Below are 16,914 nucleotides of genomic sequence, written 5' to 3'. Positions count from 1 at the left end.
AGCCATGGAAACCCATTACATGAAGCTCCCGACGAACAGTTCTTGTACTGACGTTGCTTCCTGAAGCAGAAAGGAACTTGGTAGTGAGTGTTGCAACCGAGGACAGACGATTTTTACACGCTACGCGCTTCAGCACTCGGTGGTCCCATTCTGTGAGCTTGTGTGGCCTACCACTTCGCGGCAGAGCCGTTGTTACACCTAGACGTTTCCTCTTCACAATAACAGCACTTACTGTTGACTGGGAGCAGCTCTAGCAGGGCAAAAGAATTGACGAACTGACTTGTTGGAAAGGTGGCATCCTATGCCAAGTGGAAAGTCACTTAGCTCTTCAGTAAGTTCATTCTACTGTCAATGTTTGTCTATGGAGATTGCATGGCGGTGTGCTCAATTGTATACATCTGTCAGCAACGGATGTGGCTGAAATAGTCGAAACCTCTAATTTGAAGGGGTGTCCACATACTGTTGTATGTATAGTGTACCTTATAAACCCCACCCCCCACCCCATACGTCATACATGTCAGTGTCTGGGCGCCCATCGAAATCTTGAGTCAGCACATTAAAAGAGACGGTATCTGGTTTCCTGCGGGTGTCTTACCAGTCAGCAGCCATATCGAGGGAACACCGTATTAGATTCCTAGCTTGTTCAGTAAAGTGAGTCCAGCTGTGACGCACTTCCCCCGTCATAGGCCCGGCTGACGGGATGCGCCAGCCACATGCCAAAGGCTGTTCCGGTGGTCCTCTCTACTAGTGTCACCGGTGCCTAGTGACAGCTGTGACTTCACTGGGGCAATGGCAACAACCTATTTATAGGTATTCTTTTTTTTTAAGTCTTAGTTACTCAGGGTTAGTCGGTGTTCAGTCAGATTTATGAGTTATTTCCTTGTTGTGTTGGTGTGCTTAAAGAAGGTGAAGCTACATTACAGCTAAATCTCATTCCATATATCTATTATTTAAGTCTTTTGTATGTTTATTGGCTAGAGAGAGATAGAGGTAAAAGGTAGAAGAGAGACTGCTGAAAGAGCAACGGGCAGGATTCAAACCTATGCTCGCACCAATACACTGGTCATGTGCTCCAGTGGCAGCAGCCTAGACCCCTAGACCCCCCCCCCAGGTAATTTGCTGAATCATTTGTTTGGCTGAAAAACACAGGAAAGGGCACAATATTTCCAAAACTAACCTGTGCAAATGGTGTCACAATCATGTCTTCTCCATGTCTACAATGGAGAGAAAAAACGGAACAAAATGAGGTTACGTCTAGACATTGGTTTAGGCTCTGGTCTTGATGTTTTCAAAGTACAGTAATGGAATCAGTGAAAAAGTTAAACAAATTGCAACCACTTAGTGCGCATAAAATATTTAGGTTAATTAATCCAACATACCTACTGTGGTACTAATGACTACTGTGGTACTAATGACTACTGTGGTACTAATGACTACTGTGGTACTAATGACTACTGTGGTACTAATGACTACTGTGGTACTAATGAATACTGTGCACATTACACATTTGCAATAATCCTAATCCTTAATCAGGACAGTTGATCAGTGTCTGAAATAAAACTTCAACAAGCTGACATTAAAGCAAAGAAAAAAGAGAAGGGTAGACCAGGCCAGGTGAAATGCAGGTCAAACAAGGGATGCCATGCACTGTACATGTTATGAACCGTGAGGTAGGGAGACATTAAAGTGCAACTTGTAAAGTTATAGGGTTGGGGAGTTATGCTAGGGCATTTTCTTGAAGCTTCACATGCAAAACAAAAATGTCTTTCTCGGGGGTCACCTAGGGGAGGGCTTTAAGTTTTAGTCACTGGTGCCATGGGGAGGGGACAATGGCTCTGAAACCTGTAATGGAGAATGCAGGACAGGCCTTTGAGGGAACCTAAGTCAGTGTTTTGTCAAGTTCTTCTCACCGAGACAACCAGTTGACTTCCCAGTGCTTCAAGCTTTCTTCCCTTTAAAAACAGAGGCAAGAGTTGGTGACCTGCAACCGATTCATCACAAGCTAAGGTGTTCAGACACGTGGAAACTGGCTTAGGCTGACAGTAGGCTGGAAAACCAAACAGCAGAAGAAGAAGAAAGAAAATATGGAAGTGGCCAATTTTTCCGACTTTGTCTATGTCTCATCCTACCGAAGCAGAGTTGACATGCAAGCGTGCTGGGATGGAAAGAACTGCTGGTTTCAGTAATAGGGGCTTTCAAACTGGAGGACGGTAGATTTTCCAAACCCACAGAGCAATATGGTTTAATATAACATTTTGTGCTAATAAAACTGTGCGACATTTAAAAAAAAAAAAGCACAATAGAGAGCTTAAGATACAGTCCACTTAGTAGGCTCTTTCACAGAATAACTTAAGGGACCACACAAACTACTGTAGTATAAGGGAAAGATTTCAAATTGGCCTAACGTGTTCCTCGTGCTTTGCGATTGGAATTCCCTTATGGAAAGCGATCCAAGAAATGACTTGCTTTCCACATATGATTTGATCTGTTCCACAAAACCATATCTGTATATAACCTTGGAGTGGAAAACCTTGTATCATCAAGGCCTACAGTGAGACATCTCTGCCATGACACTTACCAATTGATATGAAAGGAAGGTGAAAGGTCACCGAGGGAGACATTAAGGAAGGGGGGTGGGGGCACTTACAGCTCACTGGCAGTGGAGGAGTTCCTTGAGGGGGCCTTGGGTGAGAGGTCAAAGTCAGAGTCAGAGCGGTAGAGGAAAGATTCCCGGCGCTGGCTGTGGGCGTAGTTGGCCTGGAGCACCAGGCCGGAGCCGGGACTGGCCTGGGGGTCCAGAGGGCTACGCCCCACCGACAATCCATTCTCAACATCAAAACTATGGGGGAGATAAAGAGGAAGAGAGAAGATGAGGAAATAATTCACTGTTCTCAACATCCGGTTCTCACTCATTTCTTCCTATCGTTCATCATTGTAATAATCATGCTCCAAAAATCATTGGAATTTCTTAAAAATTATGCTCTGTCACTCAATAAATTGAACGCACCTTGTGCACACAGCATGCACTTACATTTTGTTGTCGCACAATACACAAAAAAAATGGAATAATTCGCAACAAAGGACTCTTCTTTGAGACTGACATCACCAAAGGGCCTCAGGTAGTCCGGACAAAATAATCACCCCCACCACAAAGTTCATTTGAGAAAGCCCCCAACCTAAAAATATCAAAATGCCGTCAATCCTCGCACAAGCCCCTTTCAACAACGAATGTGATTTATCAAAAGCACAGGAAATGGCAGCATTTAAAAAAAGGCCCATCATTGTTCCAAGTCACACCGATAAACCTGATATGAAAGAAAACATTTGTGGTGGAGAGGGGAACAAAAACATATAATAAGGCATTGTGGAGTTGGGTACGTCAGAAAACATTTCAATGGCACTCAGGAAGAGCAGTGTGTCTGAATGGTGTTGGCTGGTCAGACTGTGGGAACTGGCTATTTGATGACGAGGGTCAGTCTGAGGTAGCTGCTACCAGGACTCCTATCAACTATAAAACCATCTTCATGGCAATTCTATAAACAATAAACCATATTTAAGGCAATTCATATACAGTAGATATGAACACATCCAATATGAATTCAGATTACTGCATCTCTGCCATGCGTAGCCAAGGTTGACATGCATGAACAGTTCTCTTTGATAATAACGCACCTCAATAGTCTAAAGGGGCTTCCTCTCCTCGTCTCCTTCCCTTCATCTGCGACAGGTCTTAAAAACACAGGTGGATCAAAGGGGACCCCCCCAAATGAGTTATACACTACATATCTGCCCCATCACATCCACCAGCAGAGCATTTTCAGATCTGTGCAGACAAAGGGAAGGAGACGAGATAAGGAAGCCACTGTAGATTATTGAGATGCGGCCAAGAGTCTGCACTGCTTATAGTAGAGGGAACTGGGATGCAGCCACCCATTGATTGGGCTACAAGATCAGACATGTGATGTAGGATTCGGTGGGGAGATAAAAATAGCCCTTCAGTATTGATGTGGTAGAATGTGAGTTGTGCTATTTATAGACTATAGACTCTTCAGGTAGAGTGGAGTGTCCCGGGCTTGGTCCGTCTCCAGCCAAATAAAGGCATTTCCACCTTGATCCACATCCACAGTCCCCCAACCTCCGCTAATATCCAAGCTTTGCTCCACTTGGTATGCGGGTTCTGAAGAACTCCAGAGCCCGAAAACCGTTTGCAGAAACCGTGGCGGTTCTTCGGACAGAGACGGGATGTAGTTCGATCCCTTTGCAAACAATTAGTGCAGAGTGATATGAGAAAAAAGAAAAGAAAAAAAACATCACGCTAAAACCGTTATGGAACACGTAATTGAAACTAACCCGAGCTAGAACTTTCCCCGTAGACGTCTCTCGTCTGATGACACGAGGCAATGAGACAATATTAACACCTGTCGTTTGTCCGATGAGCTATTAAACAGTAGAGCAAGTGGATTTCATGGCAAAAATCAACCTTTCTGTTTTGGGAACCCCACTGGAGGGATTTCTTTTGCTGGCAGTCAGGTGCATAGTTATGGTCATAGTACATTATATTGCCAAAACACCTGTTATATTGAATATATCACAGCATAAAGTACTATGTCTATTTGCAGGAACACGATTTATACAATGAATGTATTTTCTGATTGCAAAAATTGTATACAATGTAAGTTTGAAAAAATGATATCTACACAATCTATTATATTTCTATGTACATATTCTTATTCATTCCTTTACACTTGTGTGTATAAGGTAGTTGTTGTGAAATTGTTAGATTACTTGTTAGATATTACTGCATGGTCAGAACTAGAAGCACAAGCATTTCGCTACACTCGCATTAACATCTGCTAACCATGTGTATGTGACCAATAAAATTTGATTTTATTTGATTTATTATATACAGTGGCAAGAAAATGTATGTGAACCCTTTGGAATTACCTGGATTTCTGCATAAATTGGTCATCAAATTTGATCTGATCTTCATCTAAGTCACAACAATAAACAAACACAGTGTGCTTAAACTAATAACACTCAAATTATTGTATTTTTCTTGTCCATATTGAATACATCATTTAAACATTCACAGTGTAGGTTGGAAAAAGTATGTGAACCCCGAGGCTAATGACCAAAAGCTAATTGGAGTCAGGAGTCAGCTAACCTGGAGTCCAATCAATGAGACAAGATTGGAGATGTTGGTTAGAGCCCTGCCCTATTAATAACAATCACAAAGTTTGCTATTCCCAAGAAGCATTGCCTGCTGTGAACCATGCCTCGAACAAAAGAGATCTCAGAAGACGTAAGATTAAGAATTGTTGACTTGCATAAAGCTGGAAAGGGTTACAAAAGTATATCTAAAAAAGCCTTGATGTTCATCAGTCCACAGCAAATACAAATTGTCTATAAATGGAGAAAGTTCAGCACTGTTGCTACTCTCCCTAGGAGTGGCCGTCCTGCAAAAATGACTGCAAGAGCACAGTGCAGAATGCTCAATGAGGTTAAGAAGACTCCTAGAGTGTCAGCTAAACACTTACAGAAATCTCTGGAACATGTTAACATCTCTGTTGACGAGTCTACGATACGTGAAACACTAAACTGGAATGGTGTTCATGGGAGGACACCACGGAAGAAGCCACTACTGTCCAAAAAACATTGCTGCACGTCTGAAGTTTGCAGAAGTGCATGTGGATGTTCCACAGCGCTACCGGTGACATATTCTGTGGTTAGATTCAACTACAGTTGAGTTGTTTACAAGGAACACACAACACTATGTGTGGAGAAAAAAAGGCACAGAACACCAACATCAAAAACTCAACCCAACTGTAAAGTATGGTGGAGACGGAGCATCATGGTTTGGGGCAGCTTTGCTCCCTCAGGACCTGGACAGCTTTCTATCGTCGACGGAAAAAAAACGAATTCCCAAGTTCATCAAGACATTTTGCAGGAGAATGTAAGGCTATCTGTCTGCCAACTGAAGCTCAACAGAAGTTGGGTGATCCAAAAGGACAACGACCCAGGACACAGAAGTAAATCAACAACAGAATGGCTTCAACAGACGAAAACACTCCTTCTGGAGTGGCCCAGTCAGAGTCCTGACCTCAACCCGATTGAGATGCTGTGGCATGACCTCAAGAGAGTGGTTCACACCAGACATCCCAAGAATATTGCGGAACTGAAACAGTTTTGTAAAGAGGAATGGTCCAAAATTCTTCCTGACCGTTGTGTGGGTCTGATCCGCAACTACAGAAAACGTTTGGGTGAGGTTATTGCTGCCAAAGGAGGGTCAACCAGTTATTAAATCCAAGGGTTCACATACTTTTCCCACCCTGCACTGTGAATGTTTACACGGTATGTTCAATAAAGACATGAAAACGTTTAATTGTTTATGTGTTATTAGTTTAAGCAGACTGTGTTTGTCTATTGTTGTGACTATGATTAAGATCAGATCAAACGTTATGACCAATTTAGGAATCCAGGTCATTCCAAAGGGTTCACATACATATTTTCTTGCCAATGTACCTGTTTTAGGATTAAAGTCAAGACAAAAGGAGAGAACAATTGGCAAGACAAAAAAAAAAAATGGCTACAGTAGGCACTCCATTCAATTCTTCATCCACTTCATTCCCTGGGATGTTGCACGAGGACAAGACGCTGGTCTAATACAGTGTGTTATGTAATCGATGCTGAAGACCTCCTCCATTCATATGACCGAATACTATAGATACTGTAGCCACAGAGAGCGATGGGGGAGACACTGGCCGTGGCCTCACTCTCCGAGGTTGTCTCAGGGAGAGTTGGGATATGCAAGAAAAACATTTCCAATTCACGCATGCGTATTAAACACACGTGTACATGTGTGAAACAGGACACATATAAACAGCCGCATAATAATTATTTATTGCTATGGAGGAGCACAGACTGATCAGTGCTGAGACGAGCAGAGAGAGAGAAAGAGCGAGAGAGTGAGAGTGAGAGATTTCCAAACCTTCCATAACAAAGCCATCACCTACAGAGAAATAAACCTGGAGAAGAGTCCCCTAAGCAAGCTGGTCCTGGGGCTCTGTTCACAAAAAACAAACAGACCCCACAGAGCCCCAGGACAGCAACACAATTAGACCCAACCAAATCATGAGAAAACGATAATTACATGACACATTGGAAAATATGTACCAAAAAACAGAGCAAACTAGAATGCTGTTTATACCAAAACAGAGAATACACAGTGGCAGAATAGCTGACCACTGTGATTGACCCAAAAATAAGGATATGTACAGACTCAGTGAGAATAGCCTTTCTATTGAGAAAGGTCGCCATAGGCAGACCTGGCTCTCAAGAGAAGACAAGCTGAGGTGAACATGAGGTGGAAACTGAGCTGCACTTCCTAACCTCCTGCCAAAAGGATGACCATAACAGAGACACATATTTCCCTCAGATTACACAGACGCACAAAGAATTCGAAAACAAATCCAATTTTGATAAACTCCCATATCTATTGGGTGAAATACCACAGTATGCAATCACAGCAGCAAGATGTGTGACCTGTTGCCACAAGAAAAGGGCAACCAGTGAAGTACAACACCATTGTGAATACAACCTATATTTATGTTTATTTATTTTCCCTTTCGTACTTGAACTATTTGCACATCATTACAACACTGTATATGAACATAATGACATTTGAAATGTCTTTATTATTTTGGAACTTTTATAAGTGTAATGTTTACTGTTCATTTTATATGGTTTATTTCACTTGTATGTATTATCTATTTCACTTACTCTGGCAATGTAACTGCCAATAAAGCCCTTAAATTGTAATTGAATTGAGAGAGCACAGGTTGTTCAATACTGAGACACATTAGGGCATTTCGCTCGTAGTGTACATACTGAGTGTGAGGGGATTCTATACTGAACGATGTTTGCATTGCTAGGGGCGCTGTGCGTGTATATACGTGTGTGTGTGAGTGTGAGAATGTGTTGTGTTCTAAAAATACCTGTGCCATCACTCCCTCCCTCTCTCTCTCTCTCTCTCTCTTCCTCCTCTGGCTGATTCTAGACACTGACTATATGGCTATTTGTGCATCTGCAGCACGATCGCTTCTGTCTCTGCGCTGCAAAAGAAAATAGCCTCTCTGTGCTGGGAATAGAGGCAGAACATCTAAAAATAGGTTTTCAGGTGAATCGGGCTCCCACTTTCTCTCCTTCCCCCACTCCCATCGCCGAGACCACAGTCTTCCCTTCATTCATAAATATTTATGGAGGGTTTCTATTTTAATACAGATGCCGGGCTAAATTTAGTTTCCATCAAAAATGTCCGCCCACGTCTTTCCCTCGCTGGCACTCGCACACAGCTTTTCTCCTCAGCGGCTCGGTTCAAAGCCTTCTGACTTAATCATCCGTTTTTTTACTTTGTTTACCTTTCAGTTGAGTACTACACGGTGACGCCGTAGGCCACCACGGTTGATTCGCTCGTACATGTATGTTGTGCAGTGCGAGAGTATAACATTGTTTCCTAAGCACACTCTCGGGCTAATTGTTCGATATGTATTGAAAGTACAATATTTTTTTTTTTTTAAATGTGAGTATGACTACACACTTGGCACATTGGAAGTGTTACATTAGCCAATTTTGGGCATAACGACAAAAAAACATGAGTGTAGTCATACTGTGATACAACACATACTGCTGGACACATGCGATAATGTGCATGTTTGACTTAGTTTCAAATCATGTCCATACAACTTAAAGAGACACGCCACAGGTCTACATGTCCAACCTATGGGGGTTGTATATGGATGCGAGCCACCATGGAGAAATGCTGAATATGTTATCTGTATTTGTTTGGAGTTCAGGGTTTAAATTCAGAGCAGAGGAAGCTCCCATATGGCACCACTATGGCTTCTTTGTGCTTCTGTACTTAAAAAAAAAAAAACTCCATTGTCTTCTCTCATTCCCATACCTACCAGTCATACCCTCAGACACAAACAAACACAAGTGTGAACAGAAATGAAAAGAGCGGAAAGGAAAACGGTCCAAAATAATTCTGGGGGAGTGGGCTTTCAACATAAGATTGGGAACGTAGTGAGTGATCGGAGAGCTGTAGGTATTGAACATTTGAATGTGAATGTTTGTTCTGCTTGGGGTAGGGTCCCTCTACTGGGCTTTGTTGAAATCACAAGCTTTGAATTGACTAAACCGAGTGCCCTAGAACAGTGGTTCCCACTGAAGTACTCCTTCACGAGTCTTCTAGGACTAGGGGTCCTAGTACCTCTGGTTGGGAACCACTGCCCTAGAACATGGGTTCCCAAACTTTTTTGGGGCCGGGGAGCCATTTTGTGATGGCAAATTCATCAGGTACCCCCTCAAAATCAGAACACAACTCTGACTTTGGCCTGTGTAATTTTTTGTTGTTGCATACAATGAGTTTTATTATGAATGCTGCAGTACATGGCCAGACTAACCAAGTCTCAGACCCTGTGAAATAACTTTTTAATGCCCCCACCGCAACCCCTTTCAGTTTTAAAGCTAATTTCCGGCAACTCTACAAATTTTCCCATGGAGAAGAGAGACAATTTACTTTTGCAGTTTTAAAGCTTAAATTACAGTGCACTTATGTTCAAACCCCAAAATTTAGGGAATTACAAGAAGTAATGAGTTGAAAACTGGATCGTTGATGGAATACTGTGGATCCCTGTGAGTCTTCCAAGTCCTGTTGTGCATCTAAGTGTATATTGTAGATCAGGGCTGTTCAATGTCGGTCCTGGAGGGCCGAAACATTTCTGGTTTTCGTCCTTCTCCTTTTAATATGGGACTTCAGACCTGGGACACCTCCTGAGTGCAATTAACTAGTACCCGGTAGAAACAAAAAACAGTAGGACCGGAATTGAACAGCCCTATTAATAATATGACGTTGTGTTGTGTTGTATTGCACCGTCTACCTTCTTCCATAGACCCGTTGGCCAAGTATATTTCATCTCGCCACGGACTCCCTGCAGTGCCTCCGCGAACACCAGTTTGGGAACCATTGCCCTTAGAACACGAGAGGGATGCTAGTAAAAACAACTATTGAATATTTATTGTGATTTATTTTCTTCTTCGTCTTCTTCTTCTTTTTTGAAATTGGTCTAGTCGTAATGTTCTTTAGTCTCAGTGTTCTTAGCTGTTCCTGTCCATTAGTGTTCATGTTCTATGTTTTGTGTGGAACACAGGAAGAATAAATGTTGCTTCTTAAAATAATAAAAAATAAACGAAAATCAATGTTGATATTCTCATGATAAAAGCCCTTCACACATGAAGATTGCATGATAACACACATTTTCCCCTCTTGCAATCAATAAGATATCTTCATTCATTATCATAAAAAATCTAGGTAAGTTACTGTCAGGGCCGTAACTACATTTGAAGACATAGAGTAATCAAAAATAGTATATATAAGGGCCTCCCGAGTGGCGCAGCAGTCTAAGGCACTGCATCGCTTGAGGCGTCACTACAGACCCGGGTTCGATCCCAGGCTTTGTCACAACTGGCTGTTACTGGGAGTCCCATAGGGCGGCGCACAATTGGCCCAGCATTGTCCGGGCTAAGGGGAGGGTTTGGCCGGGGGTGCTTTACTTGGCTCATCGCGCTCTAGCGACTCCTTGTGGTGGGCTGGGCGCCTGCAGGCTGATTGTGGTCATCATTTGCACAGTGTTTCCTCCGACACAGCTGGCTTCCAGGTTAAGCTGGCGGGTGTTAAGAAGCGCGGTTTGGCAGTCATGTTTCGGAGGACTCGACCTTCGCATCTCCTGAGCCCATTGGGGAGTTGCAGCAATGAGACAAGATCGAAATTTGGGAGAAAAAGGGGGTTAAATACACATATATATATATACAAAAGTATGTGGACACCCCTTAAAATGAATGGATTTGTCTATTTCAGCCACACCGTTGATGACAGGCGTATAAATCGAGCACACAGCCATGAAATCTCCATAGACAAACATTGGTAGTAGAATGGCCTTACTGAAGAGCTCAGTGACTTTCAACGTGGCACCGTCAATTTGTACATTTCTGCCCTGCTAGAGTAGCCCCGGTCAACTGTAAGGGCTGTTATTGGGAAGTGGAAACATCTAGTAGCAACAACAGCTCAGCAGCGAAGTGGTAAGTCATGGGAGGGGACCGCCGAGTGCTGAAGTGCGCAGCGAGTAAAAATCATCTGTCATCGGTTGCAGCACTCACTACAGAGTTCCAAACTCCCTCTGGAAGCAACGTCAGCACAATAACTGTTAGTCAGGAGCTTCATGAAATGGGTTTCCATGACGCTACAGCATACATTCTAAACAATTCTGTGGTTCCAACACTGTGTGGCAAGAGTTTGTTGGAAGGCCCTTTCCTGTTTCAGCATGACAATGCCCCTGTGCACAAATCAAGGTCCATACAGAAATGGTTTGTCGAGATCGGTGTGGAAGAACTTGACTGGCCTGCACAGAGCCCTGACCTCAACCCCATCGAACACCTTTGGGATGAATTGGAACGCAGACTGCGAGCCTGGCCTAATCGCCCAACATCCGTGCCCGACCTCACTAATGCTCTTGTGGCTGAATGGAAGCAAGTCCCCCGCAGCAATGTTCCAACATCTAGTGGAAACCCTTTCCAGAAGAGTGGAGGCTGTTATAGCAGCAGAGGGGGGACCAGCTCCATATTAATGCCCATGATTTTGGAATGAGATGTTCGACGAGCAGGTGTCCACATACTTTTGGTAATGTAGTATATATATCAGCAGTTTTCCTCTTGTTTTATGTCACTCACTGACAGTTGCTCAACTAGCCCAAAGTTTTAAAAAATTGTTTGGTAAATTGGTGTAGTTAGTCTAGACAGCGATCTAAACTTGTAGTAATCATTGCCAGGGCACATGACCAGGTGCCCAGACCTCCAGGGGGCCCCATTGATTTTGTTAGTCACACTCACTCAGATATCATATTATCATGGCACAAGTCATGGTAAAATGTGTAGAATTGCAGGAAATTTGCTTTAAAACTGCAAAAATGTCCCCCACCCCATGGCAAAATGTGTAATTGCAGGAAATTTGCTGTAAAATTGCAACACGTTTTTTATTTTGTAAAGCGAAATGAATTTGTTTACTTTTTGTTAATAAAATACTTTTTTCTGCTAACAGATCATTATGTACGTATTAAATGATCGTTTTTGATCCCAGGGCTCTGTTCATGAGAGTTAACGTGTAGCGGCTAATTGTATAGCTAATAGGCCATGTGTTTGTAAATCGAGGTGAAGGAAGCTACAGCAGCCAGGGTGATAATGATCTGCGGTCATTTTTGCTGATTTTTGCTGTTCTCCAAACAGCATTTAGAGTTTTTAAATTGAATAGAAGAATCCCCACACCCCAGACGCCAGCTCGCTGTCCGGACCTCACTAAAACAAACCCTGGTGACTGTGCAATCCAAGAGCTTTTGTGTCTAGAACAACATTAGGCTGGGGGCCAGACAGACAGACAATGAAGACAAACCCACAGGAGCAAATACCATGTTTCTCTGAAACACACCTGATTCTCTGTTCAAAAGCTCACATTCCAGGCGGAACTTTTCCTGAAAGAAAAGGAGGCGTGTTACTTAATATACTGCCTGGTAAGTAAGCGTGATTGATGTCAGCCTGTCAGTAGGTTGGCTACCCGACACCCTGCCTGCGTCACTGTATGTCCCGGCTGCGTCAATTCCAGCTGGAGAACATTAAAGCACTGGGAGCGCCCTGCCTGCACTGCGGGAGGTCTACCTCGTCCCTCTGATGCACGGTGCGAGTGTTGGAGAGAGATTACGAGAGGCAGAGGAGAGTAAGAGTAGCTCCGGAAAAAAACAGGCCAGGCCTGTCATCCGACTCCTCATCCATCGTTCTCATCCACAGAACTCTCCAGACATACACCCCACTGTACAGTTAGTTACACCAGACTCCAGCACCGGCTGGCCAAATCATAGGGCTTTGAAATGAAGAAGCTCCCGCTAACTGCTTATAATGCTACTTGCAGAACTTGGTAGGCTATTGGTTTACTTTACAGTCCTGGTAATGGTGTTAGCCCAATCTTTACTATAAAATCATGTCGTAATAAGGGACACGATACCTTTGCTACCTAATGTTACTTGAGAGAATTCACCGCAATTGACAACTACCTACTACTAAATGATGGATAATGAATCCCAAAGAGTAATTATTTGGTAATCATCATGAAATTACTATTTGACCATTTCTATGTCCTATCTGGTCAACAGAAGCCTGTCAATTAAAGCCTAGTGTCTCACTTTTTTGAAGCGAGAAGTGCTAACTCTGACAAGGGTTCGTAAACAGAAATTAGCATTGTCTTGTTATAAACTCCATTGCACCTGCAAGGGTGGTAAAGAGCAACACCACCAATGCTATACGGGACCCTTGGGACATTCTGACCCTAACCTTAACCATAACCATAACTCTTATCTAACCCTTACCAGAACCATTTAAAATGTAAACTTCAATGGGGGTAGGGATGCCCAAAAGATCACAGATAGCAAGGACCCCTCAAAGAGGGAAGGTAGGCAGGAGGAGGCGAGATCAGCTGGGACCATTCTAGCCAATGAGAGGGAACATACGCATGTGAACAACAGGCACAACTATTGCGTGCTTATCTCACTTGGACAGATTTTGGGCGGAGTAAGCCCTCTTGAGTCGCCTCTTCCTCTCTGGCAGGACTTGTAACATGCTGACTAGACTGGGCGTGTGCATGTGTTCGCGTGCGCCATCGCGCGCTTGTTGATTTTGTGATTTTGTGTTGAAATATCAAAACAATATATTTGGGGACAGGTAAAGACAGCGTTAAACATTTATGGCATTTTAGCTTGCTAGTTTGCTGCAGCTAGCTAATTTGTCCTGGGATATAAACTTTGGGTTGTTATTTTACCTAAAATGCACAAGGTCCTCTACTCCAACAATTAATCCACAGATAAAAGGGTAAACCGTGTTTGATTCTAGGAATCTCTTCTTCAGGCCTCTTCTTCTTCTGACTTTATATGGCGGTTGGCAACCAACTTTAAGGTGCATTACCACTGCCAACTGGACTGGAGTGTGGACTTCAGTTCATCTTTCAATCTCCCACATGGGTATATGCTCCTAAAAACCAATGAGGAGATGAGAGAAGCGGGACTTGCAGCGCATCAAGCGTCACAAATAGAACCAAGTTCTATTTTAGCACCTGCCTCCGCAGACGCTCGCAAGCAGTGTGGGTGCAATGATTGAATAACATGTGTGTACATTTATTTTGCAACGCTCGCCCTCGCGATGTGGGCGGTGTGGTCAGCATGTTAGGCCAACACTCAGTGAAAGCTACCGTGAGCAGAAAAGTCTCACGCATAACTCAACTTTCTTCTATTTTTCAGTTGCGTGTAAAATAATGTTGTGGTCCTAAATCCACTGACTCCAGACAGAGGGAGAGTGTGACTAGGGTGATATGGCCTAAAAGTCATATCAAACCAATGGGCGATTCACAATATTCAGTACCAGTCAAAGGTTTGGACACGCCTACTAATTCAAGGGTTTTTCTTTATTTGTACTATTTTCTACATTGTAGAATAATAGTGAAGACATCACAACTCTGAAATAAAACATGAAATCATGTTGTAACCAAAAAGTTAATTTGTGGAATTTCTTTCCTTCTTAATGCGTTTGAGCCAATCAGTTGTGCTGTGACAAAGTAGAGTTGGCATACAGAAAATAGCCCTATTTAGTAAAAGACCAAGTCCATATTATGGCAAGAACAGCTCAAATAAGGAAAGAGAAACGACAGTCCAAAATCACTTTAAGACATGAAGGTCAGACAATACGTAAAATTTCAAGAACTTTGAAAGTTTCTTCAAGTGCAGTCGCAAAAACCATCAAGTGCTATGATGAAACTGGCTCTCATGGACCACCACAGGAAAGCAAGACCCAGAGTTACCTCTGCTGCAGAGGATGCGTTTATTAGAGTTACCAGCCTCAGAAATTGCAGCCCATATAAATGCTTCACAGAGTTTAAGTGACAGACACATCTCAACATCAACTGTTCAGAGGAGACTGCGTGAATCAGGCCTTCATGGTCGAATTGCGGCAAAGAAACCACTACTAAAGGATACCAATAAGAAGAATAGACTTGCTTGGGCCAAGAAACACGGGGAAATGGACATTACACCGGTGGAAATCTGGCCTTTGGTCTAATGAGTCCAAATTTGAGATTTTTGGTTCCAACCGCCGTGTCTTTGTTAGACGCAAAGTAGATGAACGGATGATCTCTGCATGTGTGGTTCCCTCCATGAAGCATGGAGGAGGAGGTGTGATGGTGTGGGGGTGCTTTGCTGGTGACACTGTCTGTGATTTATTTATAATTTAAGGCACACTTAAACAGCATGGCTACCACAGCATTCTGCAGCGATACGCCACCCCGTCTGGTTTGCGCTTAATGGGACTATCATTTGTTTTTCAACAGGACAATGAACCAAAACACACCTCCAGGCTGTGTAAGGGCTATTTGACCAAGGAGAGGAGAGGAGAGTGATGGAGTGCTGCATCAGATGACCTGGCCTCCATAATCACCCGACCTCAACCCAATTGAGATTTTTTGGGGATGAGTTGGACTGCCAAGTGAAGGAAAAGCAGCCAACAAGTGCTCAGCATATGTTTGAACTCCTTCAAGATGGTTGGAAAAGCATTCTTTGTGAAGCTGGTTGAGAGAATGCCAAGAGTGTGCAAAGCTGTCATGAAGGTGAAGGGTGGCTACTTTGAAGAATCTCAAATATATTTTGATTTGTTGAACACGTTTTTGGGTACTACATGATTCCATATGTGTTATTTCATGGTTTTGATGTATTCACTATTATTCTACAATGTAGAACATGGTAAAAAATAAAGAAAAACCTTTGAATGAGCCGCTGTGTCCAAACCTTAGACTGGTACTGTATATCTAGATTTCTTTTTATGTTGTCACTTATTAAAAAGCATTGTTGGACCATTAAAGGTCAAATACACTGCATTTCAAACAGTCAGCAATAATCTAATGAATTCAAGGCTTGTGAAGTTCAACCTAGTAAATATAAGCCTTCCGCAACCAGAAGACCCACTGATCATTTTATTATTTTATCAAAATAGTTTAACCAGCTTTTTTTTGTGCAATAATCACTGATCTGGCTTTCAAGTCTGTCTAAGAAAATTTGTTACAAATTTAACTGAAACCATGCACAATGCACATTAACTAATAATGACTAACTTCTTGTAGCAGGCGTTAGGCTATAGAGAATGAACAGAGGTCTCATCAACAATCTCTTAAACCCACGTGCTAGTGATTAGCCAGCTAACCTTTATATTTCACGTTTAGCCTACTTGGATCTATACTGAACAAAAATATAAATGCAACATGCAACAATTGAAAGCTTTTACTGAGTTACAGTTCATATAAGGAAATCAGTCAATTGAAAGCTTTTACTGAGTTACAGTTCATATAAGGAAATCAGTCAATTGAAATAAAGGCCCTAAATAAAGGCCCTAATTAGGCCCTAATCTATGGACTTTACATGACTGGTCAGCGGTGCAGCCATGGGTGGGCATAGGTCCACCCACTGGAGAGCCAGGCCCAGCCAATCAGAATGAGGTTTTCCCAAACAAAAGAGCTTTATAACAGAGATAAATACTCCTCATTACTGCCCACCCCCTTTTATTGTCCCCAGCATAAAGTGTGCCTGTGTAATGAGCATGCTGTTTAATCAGCTTCTTGATTTGCCACACCTGTCAGGTGGATGGATTATCTTGGCAAAGGAAAAATGCTCACTAACAGGGATGTAAACAAAATACGCTTTTTGTGTGTATGGAATATTTCTGGGATGTTTCATTTCAGCTCATGAAACATGGGACCAACACTTTACATGTTGCGTTTAT

At 42.7% G+C, this 16,914-nt stretch overlaps 1 protein-coding gene across 7 annotated transcripts in view; it reads right to left on the bottom strand.

The window, feature by feature from the left end:
- Window positions 1-16,914, bottom strand: part of pde4ca (phosphodiesterase 4C, cAMP-specific a) — a 59,903-nt gene that overhangs the window by 16,222 nt on the left and 26,767 nt on the right. For 5 of the 7 annotated variants that reach the window (XM_021612967.2, XM_021612968.2, XM_021612966.2 and 2 more), the window contains 3 exons: window positions 2,648-2,839; window positions 1,911-1,952; window positions 1,178-1,214 (listed from right to left, as the gene is read on the bottom strand). In XM_021612967.2, coding sequence (XP_021468642.1) covers window positions 1,178-1,214; window positions 1,911-1,952; window positions 2,648-2,839 — 271 coding nt within the window. The remainder of the gene's footprint in view (window positions 1-1,177; window positions 1,215-1,910; window positions 1,953-2,647; window positions 2,840-16,914) is intronic. The other 2 variants (XM_021612970.2, XM_036985688.1) reach the window with 1 other exon arrangement.

The sequence above is a fragment of the Oncorhynchus mykiss genome, chromosome 8 (assembly GCF_013265735.2).
Source record: "Oncorhynchus mykiss isolate Arlee chromosome 8, USDA_OmykA_1.1, whole genome shotgun sequence".
In the NCBI taxonomy this organism is placed as follows: Eukaryota; Metazoa; Chordata; class Actinopteri; order Salmoniformes; family Salmonidae; genus Oncorhynchus; species Oncorhynchus mykiss.
Note: the sequence above shows the minus strand (reverse complement) of the source record. Positions and strands in the feature narration are given on the sequence as shown.